We start from the raw sequence: 23,240 nt of genomic DNA on the forward strand, positions 1-23,240 counted from the left end.
TCAACCCATTTTTAAGTATTATTGCCAATGTGTTAATAATAAACATAATGAGCGTGACAGGTTATTTTATTACCATATAGGTTGTGGTTTGGTTGCTTAAAGTTATATGTAGTATAATTAATATGACCATATCTGTAGTGAAATATAGTGAAATATCTGTAGTACTAGCACATTACTTTTAAAGAGTCTTGCATTTTAGCTGCTGCTTTATATGCTAATCAGGCCTTTAGATCATCCAAGTTTGTCCTATTTGTGTGAGTCAGTGTCTACCATTAGCAGCTTTTTACTTTAACCCACCGAGTCATTGTGCACATTTGCAAGGTCGGACACTGATTAGCCGTTTAGCATTGACGAGTCACTGTAAGAGAAGAGTAATGACAGCAGCACAATATACTGCTTTATAAAGAGGAGGGTTGCAGTCAGAATTACAGCTCTCTCAACTAAAGGCCTTTCTTTGTGGCCTGCATGCATGGTCTCTTCTTTCTTCTTACAAAAATGCCATGCACATTGTCCAAAAGGGTGAATAACCTCCAACCCCAATGACCCCCATCAGTTTTAAGTCTACATCTTGAGTATAAGAAAAAAAAAGACTAATGTATTTACACGTATGATGTATGTGTCCTACATTGTGAACCTCCCCGTCCACCATTCTCAGACCTAAGCTGGCACCTCAGATATCATCCCCTCTTGACATTTCATTGTATTCTTTGGACCACATATTCAGTTATAATCATCTATGCTGATTCATGTAGTGGTCCAGCTGCAGTTAGAAATGCTTTTGTGTGGCCTTTCTTTTTTTTTTAAATCCACGAATCAGCTAATCTTTCAAAATAAAGTCAATTTATGATTTGCCTTAAGAGCCCATTGATGTTGTTCAGTTGCACACTTTTTAAATTTGACAATTATAAGATGCAAAATCATTTATCAGCAGATAACGACAATATGATCTGAGATGTTCAGTCTCAGCGGACTCGGGCCACGCGGCACCCACACACACACACGAGCCACACTTGCTTTGGCTTCCCGCTGTTCATATTATTCCAGGAAATATTCTTGTCAGCAATCCCGTTTTCCGTCTCAGCTCTGTAGAAAGACCATGGATGCACACGTGGTCTGTATTATAAACATTACACTTACCACTTACAGGTGTGGATGACGTCAGTCATACCAGGCCAGTGGACTTCCTCGGGTTATATACGTTCGATGGGCGGGTATTGTGGTCATGTGACCGGTCTGGGCTTCTGTCATTATTTACGTAATAAACATGTAGGCTGAACTGGTAGATGGTATATTTCGAAATTAAATTATAAAATAATAAGTTACCCAATATGGTGATAATTGGTGTTGATAATTGGTTGCGTAAATATATACAGCTCAGTGGGAGGAGCCTAAAAGAGCTGTTTTGGCCAGAGAGTAGTGGGTGTTGGGATGTTGCAGTGAGCTGATGCAGAGCTCCTTAGTTTGTCTAGTTTTGTAACCATGTTCAAGGACACGAGGAAGTCGTAAAGATAGGAAGAGAAGGAATCGTGAGGTCAGGTTGACATGAATCTTGTGTGCACCAAATAAAAGAGGTGAGCGAGCAGCAGACGAACGGAGTTGACAGAGAAAGCTTGAACTGCTGCTCAGCTCTCCCTTGCAAGGAACTCCTGTTGTTTGCGTGGTTGATCCGAGTCTGGTGAACGAACAGCGCGGGTGACCAAAACATCACCCTCACAGCTTAAACCAATGCCATCCACAAAACCAATGACTGTAGACAGATCCAGATAAGATGTCATTGCCTTGGTTTCCAGTCCTTCCATGTAGATATTGGCCATTAGCCTTGTTTCTGTCTGTAGAAGCTTTCTTTGAACTGGAAGTAGCAACAGAGGCTGAGCAGAGTGCACATGTGCTCTGAGGATAGTCGGGACGGAGTGTTCTCCTAGACAAGACATAACCTCAATAACCACGCCATTAACCAATTCAAGAGATTCAAGATTCAAGAGTACTTTATTGATCCCTTCAGGGGGTGTCCATCAGGGAAATTAGCATCTCCAAAGAAACGTACAGCACTGTACAAAATTTCCCACCACCATTACACGCCATTAAACCTATTAAAGATAATAAAAATATAATAAAATAAGAACATTTTGCTGTTTTGATCATAATTGTTACGTTTATCTTTCAACAAATCCAAAGGGGTTGCTTGTTGCTTCATACTTTTTCAAGCTAAATGACACTAAAGCCCCATGAATCCTTTGGTTTCCAATAAGTATCCCTGAAGATTCTTGTGTATTTTGATAGTGCCTATCAATTGGATGAGTAGGCCACATTTAAGATGTGAGAATTGTTAGTAAACTAAAGCCTTACTGCAGGGATGCTCATAGTTTTTCAGCATCTGAGGCATTTATGAAATAACCAAGTCATTGCATTTATTTAGAAATATATTGAGGATTTTTGCAATTTGTTGATGTACGTTGCATAACCACACATGTTAAAGACCACAACATAATTAACTATGTACATTTTTTGCCATTGTGAAAATTGACTGCTGTCCCAACAACTGGGACTTTAGTTCCTTCCCCTTTCTCTTTGTCATCTCACTTTTCATGGGAATTGCCTCTCCACATTTCCCTTCTTTGGTATTGCGATGGTAAAATGGCAGATGAGGCAAAAACACTTTGAAAATGTCATCTTGAAAAAAAGTGATAAAAAGTGATAAATTTTATTCTTCTTACTTGGTCCAGCTCCCCCACTCATTTTTACACCCTTTGTCAAGTTTAAGAGAAAATAAATAAAAGCGAAAAATTAGCGGGCTTAATTAACAGGCTGACTAGCTTGTTAGCTTTGCTGCACTTAGAGCCGTTGTTTGCACATGCACAGTGACCTAAGTGTAAAAAGAATTCAGATGTCATCTGACTTGCTGCCCTGGAGATCAGTCAAGTGATGGGATGGATGATAGGCTGAGGTCTTTGTTTTATTGTCATGCGATCTACCAGTAGGACCTTGGGGATCGACTGATAAATAACAATCGACGTGTTAAGCACACCTGCCTTACTGTATATCCTTCAATATCCACTCAGAGCCCTCAGATAGTTTAAAACGCTGTTCTCTCTGCTGGTTCTCTGAGTGCTACAGAATTGATTTGAACTTCTTCTTGTCAAGCTGAGGTCAAGGAATCAGGTGTTTCCTTCAAGAGCCAAAAGACCAGAAGTGGCCGGTCCTTTGCAGTTGCTACTGAACATTTGTGGAACATAAATAATTTTTAGAGTGACATTGTTTGAATAAAATCCAGTAACCAAACACAATAAAACAAGTTTGCGTATTGCAAATTTTAAAACTTGTTCGCAGCTTTGGGTCATACACGCTGACCCTTCACTCTGAGCAAAACTAATAATCAAAGTCCTCAAGTATTGTAGGACAACTATTTTTATTTCTGCACAATTGGTAAATCGATCAGAGCTTTCTCACTTTAGACACACACACACGAACACACACACACGCACACACAGACATGCATATTTGCCTTCATTTGATGTTGCTGAAAAGGAAAGACCTTGATCATTTTCTTACATCAGATTTTTAAAAACCAACTTTCAAAGTAACTGTCAATGAGGGATTTGTCCAGAAGCAACTGGTGTTATGGTTGAAGTATTCACACAAAACCTCTCAGAATTGCTGTATTTTGGGAAAAGTTACATGCTTGAATGTAAATATATTTTCTCTAAAACATTTTTATCAAATACTTATCTTGGCATGCTAATTTATACCTTTTAGGTTTCATTTATTCAGGATATTTATGAAAATACTACTTCCTGTATGTCTTGAATACAGGCATTTTGTAAAAGACTTTCAATACTGCTGATAAATAAAAGCATAAAAATTTATCAAATCTAAACTTCAGATCCCAGAGTTAATTTTTTGATATGCCATAAAGAAAAACTGAATTAGGAATAAATATACTTGATTCAATTTAGACAACGTGAAAAACTTTACCCATGACTGATTTTAACCGTCGGGAACAGTTGAAAGTGTGAGAAATAAAAATGCTAATAAAGATCAACATCAGGTCAAATCAAATTGATTTAGATCCCAAAGTCGCTTGGAGGAGTTTACAATCTGCACAGGTGTGACAAATACGGTATCCCTCTCTCTGGGAAGCAGATGGGAGTCTTTTTAAATTACTTAAAAAAATAAAAATAAAAATGCTCTTGTACATATTCCACTGCATGTTATTGCTGCTTTGTTTTTTGCGATTAAGACTTTTAAAGCTCTTTATTTATAATGCAGAGTTGTCAAGCCAAGCAGTAGCTTCCTGATCTAAATTGCAGAGGGGCATTAGACTTCCTCTCAGTTGTTGCAGAGGGATGATTTCAATTATGTTCTCCATGGTTCCTCTCCACAGGCACACAGTGGGACTCAGGCTACTTCCCCATCTGTGAAGCCTGGCCAAGCAGGGACCCTTGCCACTCCTTTAAGGTAAACCATGTTGGGTGTCTACTTAGCGTGTGTGAGGTGACATGGACCAAACCGGGGGACACTGGGCCAGATTCACGAAACGTTCTTACGAACAAATTTGTTCTTAAGTCCCACTTACGAACATTTTTTGAAGATTGTGGCATTCACCAATTTCTTCTTATCCTGGATTTATGCGTAGGTAAGAACAAATCCTACGAACACTCAGGAGTACTCTTGCGCACATTTCAGTGCCGACATGTTGGCATGGTTGGGTTTTCTTCTCTTGTGCAGTTCAATAAAATTCAATATTACAATGATAATTCTGTCATATTTATTTATTTATTTGTTTATTTCCTATTTTTGGTGATTTACGGAGAATTTTAAAATTACGTAAATGTGCCAATGACTTAACATTAATCAACCAAATTGGAAACCATGCCAAAACTGTCTTTTTATTTGATTTTATCTTGATTTATTTTATTAGGGGATCGAGGATATGCCCTGGCTCCCTGGTTGTTGACACCACTGACCAACCCTCAGACTCCACAGGAGTTTTATTCAATCAGATGCATGCGCGCAGTCGCTCCACCATTGAACGCACCATCGGCATTTTAAAGGGGCGCTGGATGTGTTTGGACACAGAGCCACAACCCCCTGAGGATGTGCGTCCTGACGCAATGATGGGGCCAGACTGCAGGCACGTGGTTCATGTTCGAGCGCGATTAATTGCCCGTTTGTGAATAAAATGCATTATTGTCACAATCCGAGCACAGCTTTTACACGTTTATTTTTTTTACATTCTTCTTTTTTTACATTCTCGTTGATTTCTTTAAGCGTGTTGGCTATAGTCATTAGGGTTGAGGCAATTTTATCAAGCGTGTTAGCCATCCTTTCTTGATTGTTCAACACGGCGTCAGAAATCAGGCGTGGAGAGGCAAGCTTTGGGCATTTCGCTTTGGGCATTTTGCTGCTTTTTGCTCTGTCTACAGGGTCCTGCTGCAGTTCCTTTTATGGGCATTAGTGGGCGGTGACTTATGCTAATCGTATGTTAATTAGACTCACCTGGCACGCGCTTTCAACTTACGAACAGATGGCATTCATCAATCTAAGAACACAGCTGCAAACAATTCTGGGGCTTACGAACGCGTTGATGAATCCGACGTAGGGTTTTCTTTAAAAACTTCTTAATAACAACTTAAGAAAGAATCTAAGAAGATTCTTAAGAACATATTGGTGAATCTGGCCCACTATTCTTTTATAGTCAACAGTTGTCTTGCCCTCTACTATGGATGTGACAGTAATCACGTGGCTGCTCAGAAACAATCACATATGTGTTTAGAGTTAACTTCTAGCTGTTTGTTCTTCGCTACTCATATAAGCAACTTGCTGTTGCAGGTAACAGTCTTTATAGGAATCTGCGCAAGTCTCAATTATCTGCTTGGGTAACCATCTCTGATGTTCCAAAAAGCAAAGGTTAAAAGCAAATCTAAGTTGGAGTTTATCAACAGCATTATCTGAGACATCTCCTAGAAGTGTCAACAGCTAAAGGAAGATGAGAAGTTGTGCAGAATGAGTCATTTCTCAAAGAAATTGCTATGTGCTGCTATAAATAAAATTCTACAACTCTGAAAAATCAGCTCCAAGCCAATGGCAGCTGCATCAATGATTACATTCAAAATAGATAAAGCAATATTACGTTTTTTTTTAACTGATAAAATACTTCAGGTTTTTGTTAAAGTTAAAGCAATCATAGAACAAACCTGATACGTCAACAGAATTTGAAGGACTTAACTTCAAATACTTCACAATGTTTTTCCAGCATTCAATCAATCTTTATTTATACAGCATCTGTTTCAATCAGAATTGTTTCTAGGCACTTTCCAGAATCCCAGGGCCTGACCCCCAACAAGCAACAGTGGCAGGAAAAACTCTCCTTCAACAGGAAGAAACCTTGAGCAGGACCAGGCTCATGTAGGGGACCCTCCTGCTGATGGGGGGGGCTGGGTAGAGAGAGAGGAGAGGGGGGAGGACAGGTAGAGGACAGAATAGGCAGAGATCATAGAGATACACTCGGGCCCAGGATCGACAATGGGCTTTTAGAATATCAGCTTATGAACATTATAATATTCTCATTTCAAAAGCAAAGTGTCAAAAGGAGGATCTGTTGTAAGAGATGCCTCTAAAAGATAAAGACAAATTTGAAGAACAGCGTCTCCAAGGTAGTTTTCTCTGTCAAGTGGACTGGGTTTCTTCTCTTTGAAGACGTTTCACCTTCTATCCAGAAGGCTTCTTCAGTTCTGAAGTCGCTGGGGAGAAAGCTTGAAAATATATAGCCCCTGTGGACCATTGGCATGTTAATGATCTGGGTGGTCACCTGAGAGTCGTTGGCAGGGTCACTGGTCGTTCACCTAGTTGAGGTGTCTCCCCTTTGTCTGCTGGCTCTCTTGGTGTTGAGTCAGAGGGTCTCCTGGAATGGTGTGAATGTTTGTTTTGCTGTTGGAAGGAGTGGAGGACTGCATTGTACGTGGGTGATAGGAAGTGCCTCAGGCCACCACCACCCAATGGTCCACAGGGGCTATATATTTTCAAGCTCTCTCCCCAGCGAGTTCAGAACTGAAGAAGCCTTCTGGATAGAAGGCGAAACGTCTTCAAAGAGAAGAAACCCAGTCCAGTTGACAGAGAAAACTACCTTGGATACAATGACCTGGATGATTGAGAATCTACACAGACAAGAACAGCATCCAAATTGTTACGTTTCTCCCAGGCTAGTAAAATTCTGCTCATTTAATTAATTTATGCACAACTGTTTCAGATATCCTCTATATCTAAAAAACATTATGCATGTTCATTCATAGTACGCTAGCATGTATGTGGATGGATCATCAAATTGATTTTTGATCAATTCTTTTGAAAAATGAACACGGCAAATTTTCATTGCCAACATTGAGCAACACATTCTCTGGCATAAGGCTGAAATGTTGGGGACAAGGTTCCAATGTTTGCGCATCCATTTTGGCAATATGAAACGTAACTGAGACAGGACATCAGTCAAATGTAGATGATTTTGCTCAGTCTGGCACCCTAACCTCTACTCCAGGGGGAGGCGGAAGGATACCAAACGCCACAGTAATTTGATTGTGATTGTGATTGCAGCACCAGCTTTGGCCACAAACGATACTGCTGCTTTAATGAGCCCTTTAACTTTTGTTTTCACATAACCTGAAAGCTTAAAAAATAATAATAATAATAAGAGGTGCATTTTTAGATTCCTAATTAATTTATGTAGTGTAAGGTTTCCACCCAGTGTCAGGCAGCAGACGAGAACCCAAGAGCGACACCAGAGTTCGGTTGAACACTGCTTTATTATCAGGAACAGAAGGCAGACAGAATACACCGGGGAATAGGCAGAACAGAGTCATCAGGAGCAGGCAGGGTCGGAACCAGGCAGGCAGGAAAACGCTGGAGAGTCATGTGGAAACACAAAGGACAATCTGGCAGGGAGGCAGCGTAGCGCAGGAAACTAAAAAGGGGACTCATTAGTGTTCCGATTTCCGATTTGCGCGGGGCGACTGACACACGGGCAGGATTGCCCGCAGCTGTGAGACCTAGATTGTGTTTGAAAGGTTGTAATGTTCATAAATGGGACTTTCTTTGCCCACCTTTAAAGATGCACAGCAGCCTCAGTACTGCTGGCAAGGGGAATGTGAATTCTTCCATATGTAAATAACTGATTGCAATTTTCAAAGACAGCCAAGGATGCAAAGCACAATGGGCCTCATTCACCAATATGTTCTTAAGAATCTTCTTAGATTCTTTCTTAAGTTGTTCTTAAGAAGTTCCTTAAGAAAACCCTACGTCAGATTCATCAACGCGTTCATAAGCCTCAGAATTGTTCGCAGCTGTGTTCTTAGATTGATGAATGCCATCTACTCGTAAATTGAGAGCGCGTGCCAGGTGAGTCTAATTAACATACGATTAGCATAAGTCACCGCCCACTAATGCCCATAAAAGGAACTGCAACAGGACCCTGTAGACAGAGCAAAAAGCAGCAAAATGCCCAAAGCGAAATGCCCAAAGCTTGCCTCTCCACGCCTGATTTCTGATGCCGTGTTGCACAATCAAGAAAGGATGGCTAACATGCTTGATAAAATTGCCTCAACCCTGATGACTATAGCCAACACGCTTAAAGAAATCAACGAGAATGTAAAAAAAATAAGAATGTAAAAAGAATAAAAACGTGTAAAAGCTGTGCTCTGAAACCGGTCTCTCTTTTTTTCTTTTTTTTTTTGAAGTGAATCAAGACTGTTAGACTAAAATTGTGACAATAATGCATTTTATTCACAAATTAATCGTGCTCAAACGTGAGCCGCGTGCCTGCAGTCTGGCCCCATCATTGCGTCAGGACGCACATCCTCAGGGGGTTGTGGCTCTGTCCAAACACATCCAGTGCCCCTTTAAAATGCCGATGGTGCGTTCAATGGTGGAGCGACTGCGCGCATGCATCTGATTGAATAAAATTTCCTGTGGAGTCTGAGGGTTGGTCAGTGGTGTCAACAACCAGGGAGCCAGGGCATATCCTCGATCCCCTAATAAAATAAATCAAGATAAAATCAAATAAAAAGACAGTTTTGGCATGGTTTCCAATTCCAAATTGGTGAATGCCACAATCTTCGTAAAATGTTCGTAAGTGGGACTTAAGAACAAATTTGTTCGGAAGAACGGTTCGTGAATGAGGCCCAATGTTACCAACTTCATTTCACCAAAGGGTTGGCCTGTATTACCTTTGGCTCAGCTCTACCTCCTCTTGCTTATGAGGATAATCAGTATTGCCATCTATAAGGCTCAATCTTTGGTGTTTCCGGCCTGGTTTTATCACCTATTGTCTGTGGAGCTCTGCATGACTGCTCTTGGCTACAGGCTTCAAGGGTTTAGTTTTCATTTCTGTTACCAGGGAAACGCTGGACTGTGGAGTAAACCTGTTTGAGCAGATCATCACAGGTGAGGTTCTTTTTGTGTATTCCTTTTCATCATAATCTGTGCATAAGCCCCAATGGATTACACACTCATATTGTGTGGATGTCTGTGCTTTATTATGTTAATGTGACCTTATATGGTTGACTTGTCTTGAATTAAAATATAGATTAAATGATACACATAGACGGAATTCATGTCAAATTTAACATGCATAATTAAGCCTGATTATAGGAAATCTTTAAGAATGAAGCTTCCACTTCTAAATTGAGAGATGTAATGTTTCCAAGATGATGCAAGCTCAATGTCTTTAATCACTTATGATTGCAAATAACAGCATTTGCTCCCTGTGATCATCCATGATGAAGATTCAAGCTAATTTCTACTCCAACTTCCTGCTCTCTCACGTTGGATAAACTAGATATATGCCATTGCTATTTCAAATGTAGCTTCATAAAAAGGTGACCTTTCAATAATTTCTTCCTTTTTCTACCGTCCCTCCATATTTTCATGCAAAAGGAGTAGACATTTTTTGTTACAATGGATTTAAATAAGTAAATCCCTCTATGAGCATATTTTGGTATGCCTTAGAAAGTGGGACAATGTGGGAAAAATGTAGAAAAATGTAAAAATAATTTGTGATTTACAACACAGCAGTTAAAAAGATTCTTTAAAAAAAAAACAAAAAAAAAACTGTTCATGCAATATCAGTTTGTGGTCATTCGATGAAATGGATATTTGTTTCCCTCAACTATTAACAACTATTACAACTATTAACCAGATAATCTTAGGGAAATGCACTCAAATGAATCTGTTTCTGCATGTATTTATTTATTCTTGATGTAGTGCGAGAAGAGAAAGTTTGAAGCTGCATTTTTTTTCTCTGAACAACACAAAAGTCCTTAAAGCTGGTCTGAACCCTCCTTTATGGGCCAAAATTGCTCCACTTGCTCCTCCATGGTTTCCTTCTCACTCCTGTAATGTCCAGTAGTAAATGGGGCTAGTTGTTAAGTGATGGGAAATTGAAATACAGTCTGAGGGGAGTGTATGCTTGCGCAGTTTGTGTGTTTTTATGGAGCAGCAGAGTTTTTGGATCCGTGTGTATTTCCGATCAGAAACGGAGTCCTTGGTTTATTTACATAGCATCTCTTTTCACTAAGCAGTCACTGCAGAGCGTCCGGCTGTTTTTTAATATCAAAATTGGAGCTCTGACAAACTCCAAAGCTGATCGCCATACACAAAAAAGTTGTTGTTCTTCTGGCTTTGTAAGGACCTTCATAGGCACGATACATTCTCCAGCCCATTACTCTGACTCTAACCATCCCAACTAAACCTGTAACCCTGAAATAGATCTATTTCCCAGTGAAAATAAATCATGAATTGCTTTCTGTGCACTGAAAAATTTCTTTCATTCACTTCTTTAAGTGGTCATATGGTCTTCCCTTCCCTCTTTAGTGTATTTGACTACTGCTCACATCAGTTTTCCAATCAAAGGGTGGGAAGATTAAACGTGTTACACGTGAACCAGTTGCTGATGATGCGTGCTTGTCATCGATCACATATCGGATGGTGGTTCTCGTGGCAGTGTAACTTTAATTTTGACTGTTGGTGGCAAACAACAAGAAACATGTATATTTAGGCTTTGATTATGAGGGATTAATATAAAACTCACAATCTGGGAGCAAAATTTTCCAAATTTCCCTAAGTCACTTTGAAACTACAGTACCGTCTGTGCTTCATTTATTTGAATATAACAATAGGAAACATGTCTGATTTAAAAGTTAAGGCTCATTCTCTCCTTCAAAGTGACTCCAGGGATCATTTTCTGACAGTAATGGCTTACAACAGTAGGGGTGATGTGATACAGACAGACGGCTGTCTAGCTGAGATATTTAGCATTTGTTATTCACACTGCAACATTGTTGTCCTAGATATGACAAAAAGTTCGCACCACTTACTGGAAGTTCCCCGAATTCACCCGCACAATCACGCACAAGTCCTCGTCCTAATCACTTTAGAAGAAGAGCACTTGAAAAATGTATGTCACCTTTAATCAGAAAAAGACACAGATGCGAACGCAAACATCTTTTATTCCCCATCTTTTACAACCGCAGGAAATTTATATAAAGGAAAAATAAAAACTGAAAAAAAAAAAATAAGGAAAAATATATAACAACGTTTCTTTTTAAGGCATTGCGTAATACATTTTTTTGAGAATATATATCCCGAGCTCCTAGAAATGACAAAAGATTTAATTGCTGCTAGAAGGCTTTGTCACTTCAATGGAATTATGTAGCTTTGCATGGCTACATACCAGTGAAGATAAATTAGATTTTTCCCCCCCTACAGACTTCATATGTCACGTCTGCAACCAAATTGCCAGAATAATTATTGGCACAGTACCATTTCTGCAAACTCGGGATGTATTAAAAAGTTCTGCTTCAAGTTCACTTCATTTCAACTTCCTTTTTTCCCCCCATGTTTGTGTGGCAGCACCCTATTCAGGTCTGACGGCACTCTTGCGAGACTGTGCCACGCTGTTGCCATGGCATCCTATGATGCATGCATTTGACATTTATCATGTATGATCACATATTTGGTTACCAGCATGTGCATGACAAGATGTTTACTACTATTTTGAAATGGCCACTACCTCTTAAAAGTATTAAATATAAACTTTCTAAACTTTCCATACTTCTGGACAACGGCTTGAGACAAACGCTAATGACGCGTTTCTGTTAAGAGGTTTGATTTAGTTCTACAGAGCAGTCTAGTTTAAAGGTCCACCTTTAGCAGATTTATAGCCACACTGCAGGCCTCAATGTGACATCGCTGCAGTGTGTTAGGAAGGATAGGACAGCTGTTGAGCTATAGACAGTATGCTGTTAAGCTGTGCTGTTAATATTGACATCATGGTCATGGGCAATGTATAAGTGAGCATGAGCAGAATAATGCATGGTCTCAGTTCTGGTTAAGCTGATGCTTAGGACCCATGGTTATTCCTCAGTGCAATTAACAATACTTAGTTAACTCAGTGTTCCTACCCTAAAGATGACTATTGAAAAAGGTTTAGGGCCTAGAAGGGAACCTGTAAGCTCATGGAATCAATCGTTTTGATGGGGATGAAGTTATTTGGAGTTTTAGGGCACCTGCATCTGCTCAGGCTAAAGACCAGTATTTTAAAAGAACCTCACAACAGGGGAAAATGAAGAAGCCTACTGAATGACCTTGTGAGTATAAAGTCCAGAGGCCCTTGCGTAGTTTTTACAGAGCTCCACGCGTAAAGACGCAAACTGTTGAGGAAGAAGAGATAATGTAATACAAGCCAGTGAACTCTTCTTATACTTCTAAATTGAAGGAAAAAGGGGTAATGGTCAACACAGGAGCAACGCCACATGTAATCACTGACGTCAAGATGTTTTTGAAATATGAAGAGGCTTTCAAGCCGGAAAAGAACAGTGTGGAGCTGGTTGCTGGGGAAAAGGCGAGTGGCGTGTCCTTGAAGAGAGGTGCTGCTGATGTTCACCGGAGACAACAAGGACTGTTTTCTAAAAACAATGTTGACAAAGCGTGGTTCCTCCCATCGTTTCCACGGAATATTGTGTAGGCCAGTTTACTATTTGAATGCTGTAAGTAAAGAAAAAGACAATAGATGTTATGAGTGTTAGGGTTAGGTTAGGGACATGGCTTAAAATTCTTGGACATTGTAACTATAAAGATATATCAAAACTGGAAAATGCAACAGAACATGAATCATGGGTAAGACTGATACAACTAGCCTAAACTGTAAAGGCTGTACAAAGGGGAAATTGGCTCAGAGTGGAACCTGAGAGCAGAGATGAGATGAAAGAGCAAAGGCAGCATTTGAACTTGTACACACTGATTTAGCTGGGCCCATAGAGCCAGAAGCAAAGAATGGATTTAGGTACAAGTTTCATTTAGGGGCAGTTTTTGCCTGTTTATTGAACACAAAGAGCAACAAAACCAAAACCACCAATGAGTTCACTGCTGATGGAAAAATAAAATGCATTAGGTCAGATAATGGCACAGAATTTACAGGAAAACTCTTTCAGCCACTTTCATCCCCTTATAATGGGATGGCTGAGAGACACTCAAGAACACTGTCTGATGGCAAGATGTGTTAGTTGACAGCCACTTTACAAAAAGGTTGTGGATATGAGATCATGAAGGTCTCAGCTGTTCACAAAAGGTTTTGATACAAACATACAAGGCCTGCTCTTTTAAAGATGAGGGTGTTTAAGTCACATTGGTATACCTGCAAACAGGGAATCTTTGTAAATTATGACCAAAAACAGCCCATCATGCTTGGTCTGAAACTCAGAAACAGAAGTTGCACTGTACCACGAGCTGGTGAGGTTCATTATAAAAAGTGTAGTTGAAAAGTAAACTTAGAAAGATCTGGAAACGTGTGATGACTTTCATTAGGAGAGATTTGAATTCCCCCTACCAAACTCCACAACGACTATGGACTAATCAAAATCCGAGTTTTGGGTTCGTGCAATGAAGGAAGACATTCTCTTGAGGCAAACACTACATTAACCACACTGCTGGGAGACAAAAATTGCAGCGGGGGAGGTGGTTTTACGCAGTGAAAACCAATTCAGATGAAACTGAAGCGTACAAGGCCAGCTCTGTTGCAAAGGGTTACAGCCGCGGCAGGAAGAGATTACAAGGGGACTTTTTCTTCAATTGTAAATATGACATCAGTATGTACCTTAATGCAGATGGCAGCAGGATGTGATTAGATTTGCACCAGGATGCTAAAGCAGCTTATTTGCATGCTCCAATTGACTGGGTCTGACACAGGTGAAACACTAGTCTGCAAACTGAGGTCAGTCCGATATAGTGAGAAAGAAACTGGAACAAAATGTTGCTATACTCCCTGAGTAGAACTGATTTTAGAAATAATTCTTTAAATCACCATTTAGAACAACCACATTGAAACTGAGCTCACTATTCTCATAATATCTGCTGATAATCTTATTAATGCTGAAAATGATAGTGAATCTGTCGATGCTGTGAAAGAAATGTTGAAAGCAACATCCAGGATGAAGCATTTCTGAGATACTGACTTTACACACAGAGAAGATGAAAAAAAATCAACCAGAAAAAAGGTGGATGAAAAAGTCTAGATATGACAAAAACAACAAGGTCAACCCTGTGTGAATACAAACTAAACCGTGATGGTGAACAGCAGCTAAATATAAACATTTTTAGGGACTGAAAGTTAGGAAAAACTCAAACTTGTAGCGTATAGTGATGCTAATTGAGCTATATGCTGTGAGAATGGAAACACAAATGGCATTGAGTGATCTGTAAGAGTCCTTTCTTTCTATCCCAAAGAAGAGTCCCAAAAATGCGGACGATACCAATCTGTCATTTTCATTTTCAAACCCCTCCAAATGGAAATGCAAATAAATGCTTGCCGCATCTAACTTTATTTCCATAGAAAGGCAATTTATATGGAGATAAAATACCAGGACTTCAATTGTGATTTACGTTTGCAGCTCATGTTTGAGGAACATTGTACCTTATTTTTTTGTCAGATTTTGCCATCATTACTTTAAGCAACAGTAAACTTTGTGTGAAGTTAGATTCATGCAAAAACCTTGCGAATTTTCGCAAATATGAAACATGCTTTGCACTTGTAAAACACCACTCACCAAACGTTACATTTTTTTAAAAAAATGAATAGGAAACAAACGTCTAAAAGGAGGAAACAAACTTTGGGATGTTTGTGCCAATAGTCCCATGTTCTGTTGATTGGACTGTTTCGCAGGTGCCTTGTAGTTTGGCCTCCACAACAGGAGGTGGCGCATGTCACCTGGATATAAACAACCACTGATTTAGCCTGCGCCACCGCCTGGTGTAGAGGCCTTACTTTTGGCGTGAATACCCCACCATTGTACTTCTTCGTACTTTTTGTACTTCATACTTTTTTTTGTTTCGCATTTAATTTTCAAAAATGTATTTTCTTATAAATGGTGTTTTATATTTGCAAACCAGATTTTATATTTGCAAAGCACATTCAAAATTTGCATGAATTTAACTCCATAACAATGCCTTTGTCATAAAATCAGCAGTCTTTTTTTAAAATCTCTCACATGAGCACACTCTTATCAGCATGTCTTAATTGCCTGTGGGTTAAATGCGTGCTGCTGCTTTCTCCAATGACAGCCTTGCTGTGTTTATGGTCTGTTAAAGACAGATTTTTGAGGGAACGCGTGCTTGGTGATATTGAATCAGTGGTGTGTATAATTAATCAATAGATGAGCAAAGAAAATCAGACAGTTCAGTGATCCCAATGCATGAAAAGAACACGTGCTAACCAGCAGGCATCAGCAATTTAAGTTATGAAAACTGTCTGTGGGATTATTTTGAGACTGCACCCGATGATGAATCACACTCTACGCCAGTTGTCACCCCAACTTAAGCCAGTTGATTACACAAACCTTAAGACCACGCCCCCAAGAGCGAGCGTAAATATGGATGATTCGAATAAAGCCCCTGCACACACGAATATTTAATGATATTTTGTCTCTTGTTACAAAACCTCAGTGTGGTATTGGCGTGTATGTGTCATATCGAGTACTACTTACTCACTGTCAGGAGCCATTTTCTGGACATCCCACCGAGCTTGTGTGTGCTTTAATGCCGTGGTGGCTGTTCCCTCTGGACCCTCAGTGCTCTGCATTGATTTGTTGTACTGCCTGCTCTATTGTTTTAACCAACTGACACGCCAGAATTGAACCTGTGACAGGGTGGAAGAGATCACTTGTGGGATGGGAAAAAAAACATTTGAAAGACTCAGGAATTGCAGAATCCTTGAATCTTCTTCTTGGTGCAATCACTGTTCTACTCTGCCTTTCCTTTGTTGTTTCTTTTTTTTTTGCTGATGCTGTACTCTGGCGCAGCGTGACATTGTCCTGCTGCTCGCCAGTAGCATCAAGGCCTCATCTGTGGTCAAGGTAAAGAGGAGAAATAGGAGGCAAAGGGACCTCATCACCCCGTTGATTTACAGCGTGACCTCCTCGTGAGTGTGGCTCTAGGCTAGCAGGTCCAGTGTCAAACCTCCATCAAGCAGCTCCTTGTTAATTCATTTTATGGGTCTTGTCCCTCCTTGTCATCCCTCTCTCTGTCTCACTTGTCTTTCCTGTCTGAGCCACGCTTCATTAAACTCTGAATTCCATCATACCGACTGTTTCGACTGTCGATGATGTACCGTAAGTAAACCTAAAGGACGATTGCTAAAGGAGGAATTGGTCATGTTCTCTGGAAAATTTGTTTCAGAAATAAAGAAATGTTTTTAGTGCGTGACCAGCTCAGGAAGAAAAGAACAAATCCAACATTTAACGGAGCTCTGACCCTTGAAAAACGTGAAGGTATGGTCAAAGTGGCAGCGTCATAAAGCCAGATCCTGCAGCTGTGTCCCTCTAAGCAACATTTTTGAAAAATAAGTTTAAGGTTGGGAAAGACCCTCTGCTGTGCCTCTGATTTTCTGCTCATAACACAATCTATTCGGAATATGGATGGCTAAGAAACACAAATCAGGCAGCTCATGATGACCTTCTGCCTCATATTGTGTTGGTTCCACATTTGCAAATGCTCTAAATTTTAGGGGCCTCACAGACACTCCACTGGAAGAAGATCTGGGGACCTTGGAGGACAAGCGAACACCTCAGGCTCATTATTATGCTCGTAAAACCATCCCTGAAGCATTTTTGCTTTTTGGCTGAGTGATTTATCCTGCTACACCAGGCCGCAGCATCACAGAGTATAATTTCCAAGGGTGTGTATAGTCTGCAGTGATGTTAAGTAGGTGGGATGTGTCAAAGTAAGATCCACATGGATGTCAGGACCCAAGAAGAACATTCCTCAAAGTGCCATACTCAAAGTGCCATGCACAGTTTGCCTTCTTCCCATTTGTGGTGCCATGAGAGCCCCCAGGCAAGTAATGCACACACACACACACACACCTGGGCATCCATGTGATGCCAAAGATAAATGTGATTCATCAGATTCTTTTTTTGTGCTTCTAACACATCGACATAAGGAAAAGGTATTTGTTTAGTATATCCCAGGTGCTGCGATGAAGTCACTCGTCAGTAGTCATAATGTCACGCCCCATCACTGCTGCTTCTAAAAACTTACCGGGTCGACATTCCTGGATTACTCCATTTTCATTTTGCCATTTAGGAGGGGGGTGAATCCTATTGAAGGATGAGTTCTAGGAACCAAAGTAGTCATCAGGAACTTCAGAGGCTCTGACTTTTTGTAACACTCCAAACTCACTCAAAGGTATCAGACAGAAGTTGAGCAACCTCAGCGATAGGAATGCATTATCTGGAAAAAAGAGATCAATTTAGCTGAGTAAACAGCATTCATCCCTTTTTACAAAAAGTGTTAGCATGAAGAAGTATGCTCAGTTCATAAACTGCATATTAAATGTTTTTTGCATAGTTTTTAGGGTTGAAACCAAAATGATCTGGTTCATGTTGCCTGGCATTGTACATCAACTAAATAATTTAAATCATTCCAGTGACAACCATTCATAACACTGATTTTAATGTTCTCTGGCCTGTCATTTAAAGTGAAGAACAGTGAAGAACATGATGAACATAATAAAACACAAACAAACACATACAAGACTGCAACAAAGAGTACAGCATTGTGAGCGTGGATCTAAGTCCTGTTTCCACTGTGATAGAGCAAAGTCTCCCTGCAAGAGGAGTGATATCAATAGAGTCCAATGACTTTGATAAGTTAGCCTTAATTTTTGCTTCTCCGTGGACATTTAAATTGCTGTGGCTAAATTCCTACAAGTTAGAACCGTGGCATTGTAAACTATGTTCAACATATAAGCAGCAGCATGAGTGTTGCTATCTAAGGGTTGTCTTCCACATCCACGTCTCATAGTATGTATGGATCTATGGGAAGAATTTTGAAAATCTTCATTTATTATATGATTTTCCCTGTCTGCAGGTATTTTATGTAAATATGTAATGCTGATTCATATAAAGAATTAGTTATAAGATTTTAATAGGAATGAAGGTAGACATGAACAGCTATTTTGGACCAAGCTAATCTGAAGACATTCATTAATTACCGGTAAATTATTATTGGTCTTTGTTAGGGGTTGAGAGAAACATGCGGCAGTTGTTAAGAGTTAAAATTAACAGCAGCAGTCTGTCCTAATCCATGTAGTTGAAGGGCAAAATTGCTTTATAATCATTGCTAATTAAGTAATTACATAGCATTGCGTTTGTACTTATGTGCCTTATAACGATCGGGATGTATTCGTTCCTAAACAAGTTTAGAATACAGTCACCCATCCTATAATTATATAACAGGAGGTGGATTAGGCAGCCTACCCACTCATGCTATAATGATGACCACATACTGTATCCCTCAGCATCTCCTCCACACCACCTCTATAATTGGCTTATATAGGGAAGACATCGTAAATGGTGACAAAGCTCCTGCCTCTGCGTGTTGGTGTTGATAGGAACGCATGCAATAAAAAAAATAGTATATGTAATATCTAATACTTGACTAGATCTGCCCGCAGCTGTTAAAACACCGCATCTAATGCGCTCTCGCTCGCTCCTTCTCGCTCTCCCACGTGTGCGCGCACACGTCCCCCACGCAGCCGGGCGCGCACACACTAACCTGCTCATCAGTGCTCTGCACAGAAGCCCCCGACAGTGCCCGAGCTCTCCTGCGTGAGATCGCCGCTTTGAGTGTCCGCTGCTCCGCTGGATGTTTGCGCAAGAGGACGCCCGCGTCCGTCCGCGACTCTGCACTTTTGTCCGGACCGTTTCGAGGCAGAACACCTCTTAACTTTGGCACATTCTGCAACCTTTTTATTTTCGTGCACTCATTTTAAGACAATGTTTCCGTCGGCGGGAGCCCCTCTCGCAGCTCCGGGCGTTTGAGTTCCAACTTGGGGCTTGATGGCACCCTCGGCGGTGACAGGTCCGTAAAGTTGCGCCGCGCCAGAGAACATGGGCGCACACACGAAAAGCTTTTCGTAATTGAGACAATTTCAGGAATGAAGGCGGTTGAGTCTCAACTCGTGTGAGAATCGAGCGGTGTTTCGTCAGGTGCTGGAAAGGTAGAAGCTCGGAGGAAGAGTCGTGATCTGCGCGGTGGATTGCGCCAAGGACGGAGGGATCGGACCGATGAGACACCATGGGTAAGCAAAATAGTTATTTTAAAGGGATTGCCACCATACCACGAAGAACCACCGACATCTTTAAATTACCATGATTATTAGTTTGGTGTAGTTGTGCTTCTCCGGGGGGCACTAGTCACTGCTGTCCGCTGACGCATGAATGTGTGGATTTTCTTCCAAGGCTGTTTTATGCTTTATTAGTGCGCGATGCCATGCGACTCGTACTTTTACTTTGCCGAGGAAAAGTCTTCTGAGATTCTTTGCGCATTTTGCACCTTAAAAGCGGTCGCCATCGCTGGGAGCTTTGCCTTTCTTTGTCCATGCATTTCATTAAAAGGCAAATGTTGCAGGCGGCACTGCTCGTGTCCATTTGCGGACCCCGACGCGCATCTTTATCACCTGGCAGGGGATATATTATAGATTAGTGCAAAGACATTTGTGCAAGTTGAAGCTCAGTCACACCTTGTTATCCTTGAAACAACGCCGCTGCAGTGGGTACCTTTTCCACTTTGGATGAAATTTGATGAGATGCTTCTTTGTTCTTTGGCCTTCAACCCCTCCTTAGAAGGGCTTTTTCCTTTTTAAGTGCAGACATGTTTTGACTCTGTCTTTCTAAGCCCCCCTGCCAGTGCATCCCATCCTACACTGACAGACACCTCCTCCATTTTACCAACGGTGGGTGTTTTAAAGTTACATTCGCAGCTCATTATCCTCAACCTCATCAACCCACACGTTTGTTTCAAAGAATTATTACTATTATCAATTAAAATGAGCACAGAGATGCTGTTCAGTGGGCAGCTGCAAACAGTTTCATTGGACAATCTCCAAGTCCTTCCTTTCAGTGCAACTTTTGTGAGTCGAAAATCAATTGCTATTGCCCAAAAGAGCACAAGCACGCGCGTGTACGTGCGCACGCCAGCTTGGCACGTTTGTTAGGTGCAGCAGAGAGAGAAGAAGCCGCTTCAATTGTGATTTTTCCCACCCGCGGCAACTGTGATTCCTTGTTTTCATTGTCTTGACTCCTCGTTTGTTGGGCTTGCGCTGCTGGTCTGGCTTTGCTCTCATTGTCTAATGCACAAACTGGCTGAGGAGCCGGAGCCCGATAAGCATGCTGCCCACACATCTGTGCAGATTTGTGGCATTTTTCCAAGATGTAAGCAGCTTACTGCAAGTAATGAGCACATGCTATTACTGCTTCAATTATGTCATCACAATTACTGGCCTAAATCAGTTCCACCCCATCGCCCCTATCAGAGCTTCCCTCACGAAAAAACAAACCAAGGGACAGTCTCCAAGGTCAGAAGGGCAGGCACCTTCGGTGGAGACACATTTAAACTGAATTACAGGCGATGCAGCCCATTTTTTAATGAGCTACCTGCATGTGATTCTGCTGTTCATTTTCGATATGTCAGGAGAGACAAAGTTAGGCCAGAAAATTCTGTCATCTTCCCACTGAGATAAATCAAACATTGGCCTTAAATAGCCCCTATTCTCAAATATGTCACCAAATAATGAGCAGGTCATTGCATTGAATCCGTGAGAGAAGCAGAATGTGACTGTTTCATAAATATACTGATATACTAATATTGCTCCAGGGGTCCATTTTTTTTAGAAATTAGTTTTAATTTAAATCACAATACATTTGGAAGGACTGTGATACTTTTTGACTCTACATTTTAACCACTAAGAATAACTAGCATGGATGCTGAGATATGTATAGTGAACATAAAAGTGCTTCCCAATGCCACAGAACAGTGCAGAAAAAACAATGGCATTTAAAGTATGGCAGAAAACATTCCGATGCGTTTGAAGAAAAGCCAAGGCGAGAACACCAATACTTACACCTTGTTTAATAATCAGCAGCAGATAGAGGTGCGGAGAAAAAGCTTAACATGATTATCATTCTTAAATTGAATTCAAAGGTTTGAGACCAGCAATCAGCAAAGCCAGTATTAAACAAGCAAAAACCACAAGTCACAATGCCAATTCGTTGTGAATAAAATGGCACTTCCAAAGGTTTATCAACAGAAAAAGAAAGCCTTGAGTCTCTATTCTCAAAAAAAAAAATCTACAGATTGGTTCTGTTTTTTCAGTCTTAACCTTGACTTGTGACTCCTCATCATGTACTTTTATGCAGCAGAACCGAAGAAGCCGAAACTGGATAGAAGGCGAAACCTCTTCATGAGTCGGAAAAACAGTCCAGTTGACACAGAAAACTTGATTCCACACTTGTGGATTTAGTGTTGAAGAGGAAAAGAAAACGAATCACATCTTTCGCAACATGTTGTCAATCCCTAATCACATCTTTTTCACCCCGGAAACTGTGGACTCATCATTTGTGTCCTTCGAAAATTCTGACACAAATCTCCAGTCGCGACATGCGTACAAATATCACCGGTGTAAGCGGAGGCTGATCAGCCAGCGTCTGGCAGGAGGAAACAAGCAACGCACAACGGCATGCTGCTGATTTTGTTTATATTCACGCAATTATATCACATCACACATACGGCATGATCTTCCCACACAACCTGGAAGTATTGGAGGGTTTCATTCTTATCAGTCAAACAAACACCTACTTAATTTAAGAAGATTTTATTTCTTCAGATGTTCATTGCTATGAGCCACAAGTGAATTATTAATACATTACATATCTCTATGTGTGCATTTGTGGGTCCGGTAACTTGCTCAAGGGCACCTGCGCAATGTCCTGGTACCTCCCCCTGCTATCATATCGCTTCCCAAGTTCTGTCCACACCCAGGCTTGAACCGAGAACCCTCTGTTTCGCAGTTGCTGCACCCTAAGCTACCACCGGGCCTAATTTATTGCATAGAAGCGATAATTATCTGTCTAAACCAACATATTGGGACATACCAAGATGCACAGAGAGGGTAACAACAAGTAAATCCAACATATCATAGTGGGTTTAAAATATGCCAAGTCAAGCCGACTTCAAAAGGTGCAAAATAAATAAAGCCTGCGTTTTCATATTTGGCAGAAGTGATGATATGTGGGAAAGATTTCCAGGGTTGGCAGAGGTCTACGTCTGAGGAGTGCATTACACTTTTGAGTGTAAATTGTCATGTGCACTCTCGTAGTATTGAACCGCATTATTCATTTGTTTGTTTTGCAAGTGGGAGAGTTATGCTACATTTGTTCCTGGCTGCATCATCTTGTTGGCTGGTATAAAGGCAGGAAGGAGGCTTCGGCGAGCAGCTCTGATGAGACCAGATCTGCATTAATATTCAGCCTGTCAATATGATCACATCCACAGTTCTGACTAGCTGCACCATCTTCAACCTTGAGGGGGATCAGGTGATCGCAGGAGCACAGAAAACAATGCATAGCGATTAAATAGACCATTGTTGGGTCCTGTTTTATTGTATTCTCAGTGCTCTCTAGCACTGTGTTACTTGTGTTTATACTTGTGTTCCTCTCTAGTTTAAGTATTGTGTTGATTTATGTCCCTCCCTCTCGGCTCCTGACTCTGCTCTTCCTGTTTTTTTGGGGGGGTTGTGCGTTTGGGCCAAATAAACAGCCTTAATTGTACCTGACAGTTGCAGTTCCTTCTTTCCTTGGTTTGGCGTTTCTGAATTACTGAGCCACAGATCTCTGCATTCAGATTCCAGGAAAATAAATGAA

The 23,240-nt window shown here is 40.8% G+C and overlaps 1 protein-coding gene across 2 annotated transcripts in view; it reads left to right on the plus strand.

Moving 5' to 3' along the window:
* Positions 1–19,097: 19,097 nt before the first annotated feature.
* lrrtm4l1 (leucine rich repeat transmembrane neuronal 4 like 1) overlaps positions 19,098–23,240 on the plus strand; it is a 47,378-nt gene continuing 43,235 nt past the window's right edge. For both annotated transcript variants that reach the window (XR_003888686.1, XM_029837199.1), the window contains exon 1: positions 19,098–19,621. Coding sequence is in view for 1 of the 2 variants with exons in the window: in XM_029837199.1 (XP_029693059.1) it covers positions 19,618–19,621 (4 nt within the window). In the remaining variant the exon portion in view is untranslated. The remainder of the gene's footprint in view (positions 19,622–23,240) is intronic.

The sequence above is a fragment of the Takifugu rubripes genome, chromosome 6 (genome assembly GCF_901000725.2).
Source record: "Takifugu rubripes chromosome 6, fTakRub1.2, whole genome shotgun sequence".
Classification (NCBI taxonomy): Eukaryota; Metazoa; Chordata; class Actinopteri; order Tetraodontiformes; family Tetraodontidae; genus Takifugu; species Takifugu rubripes.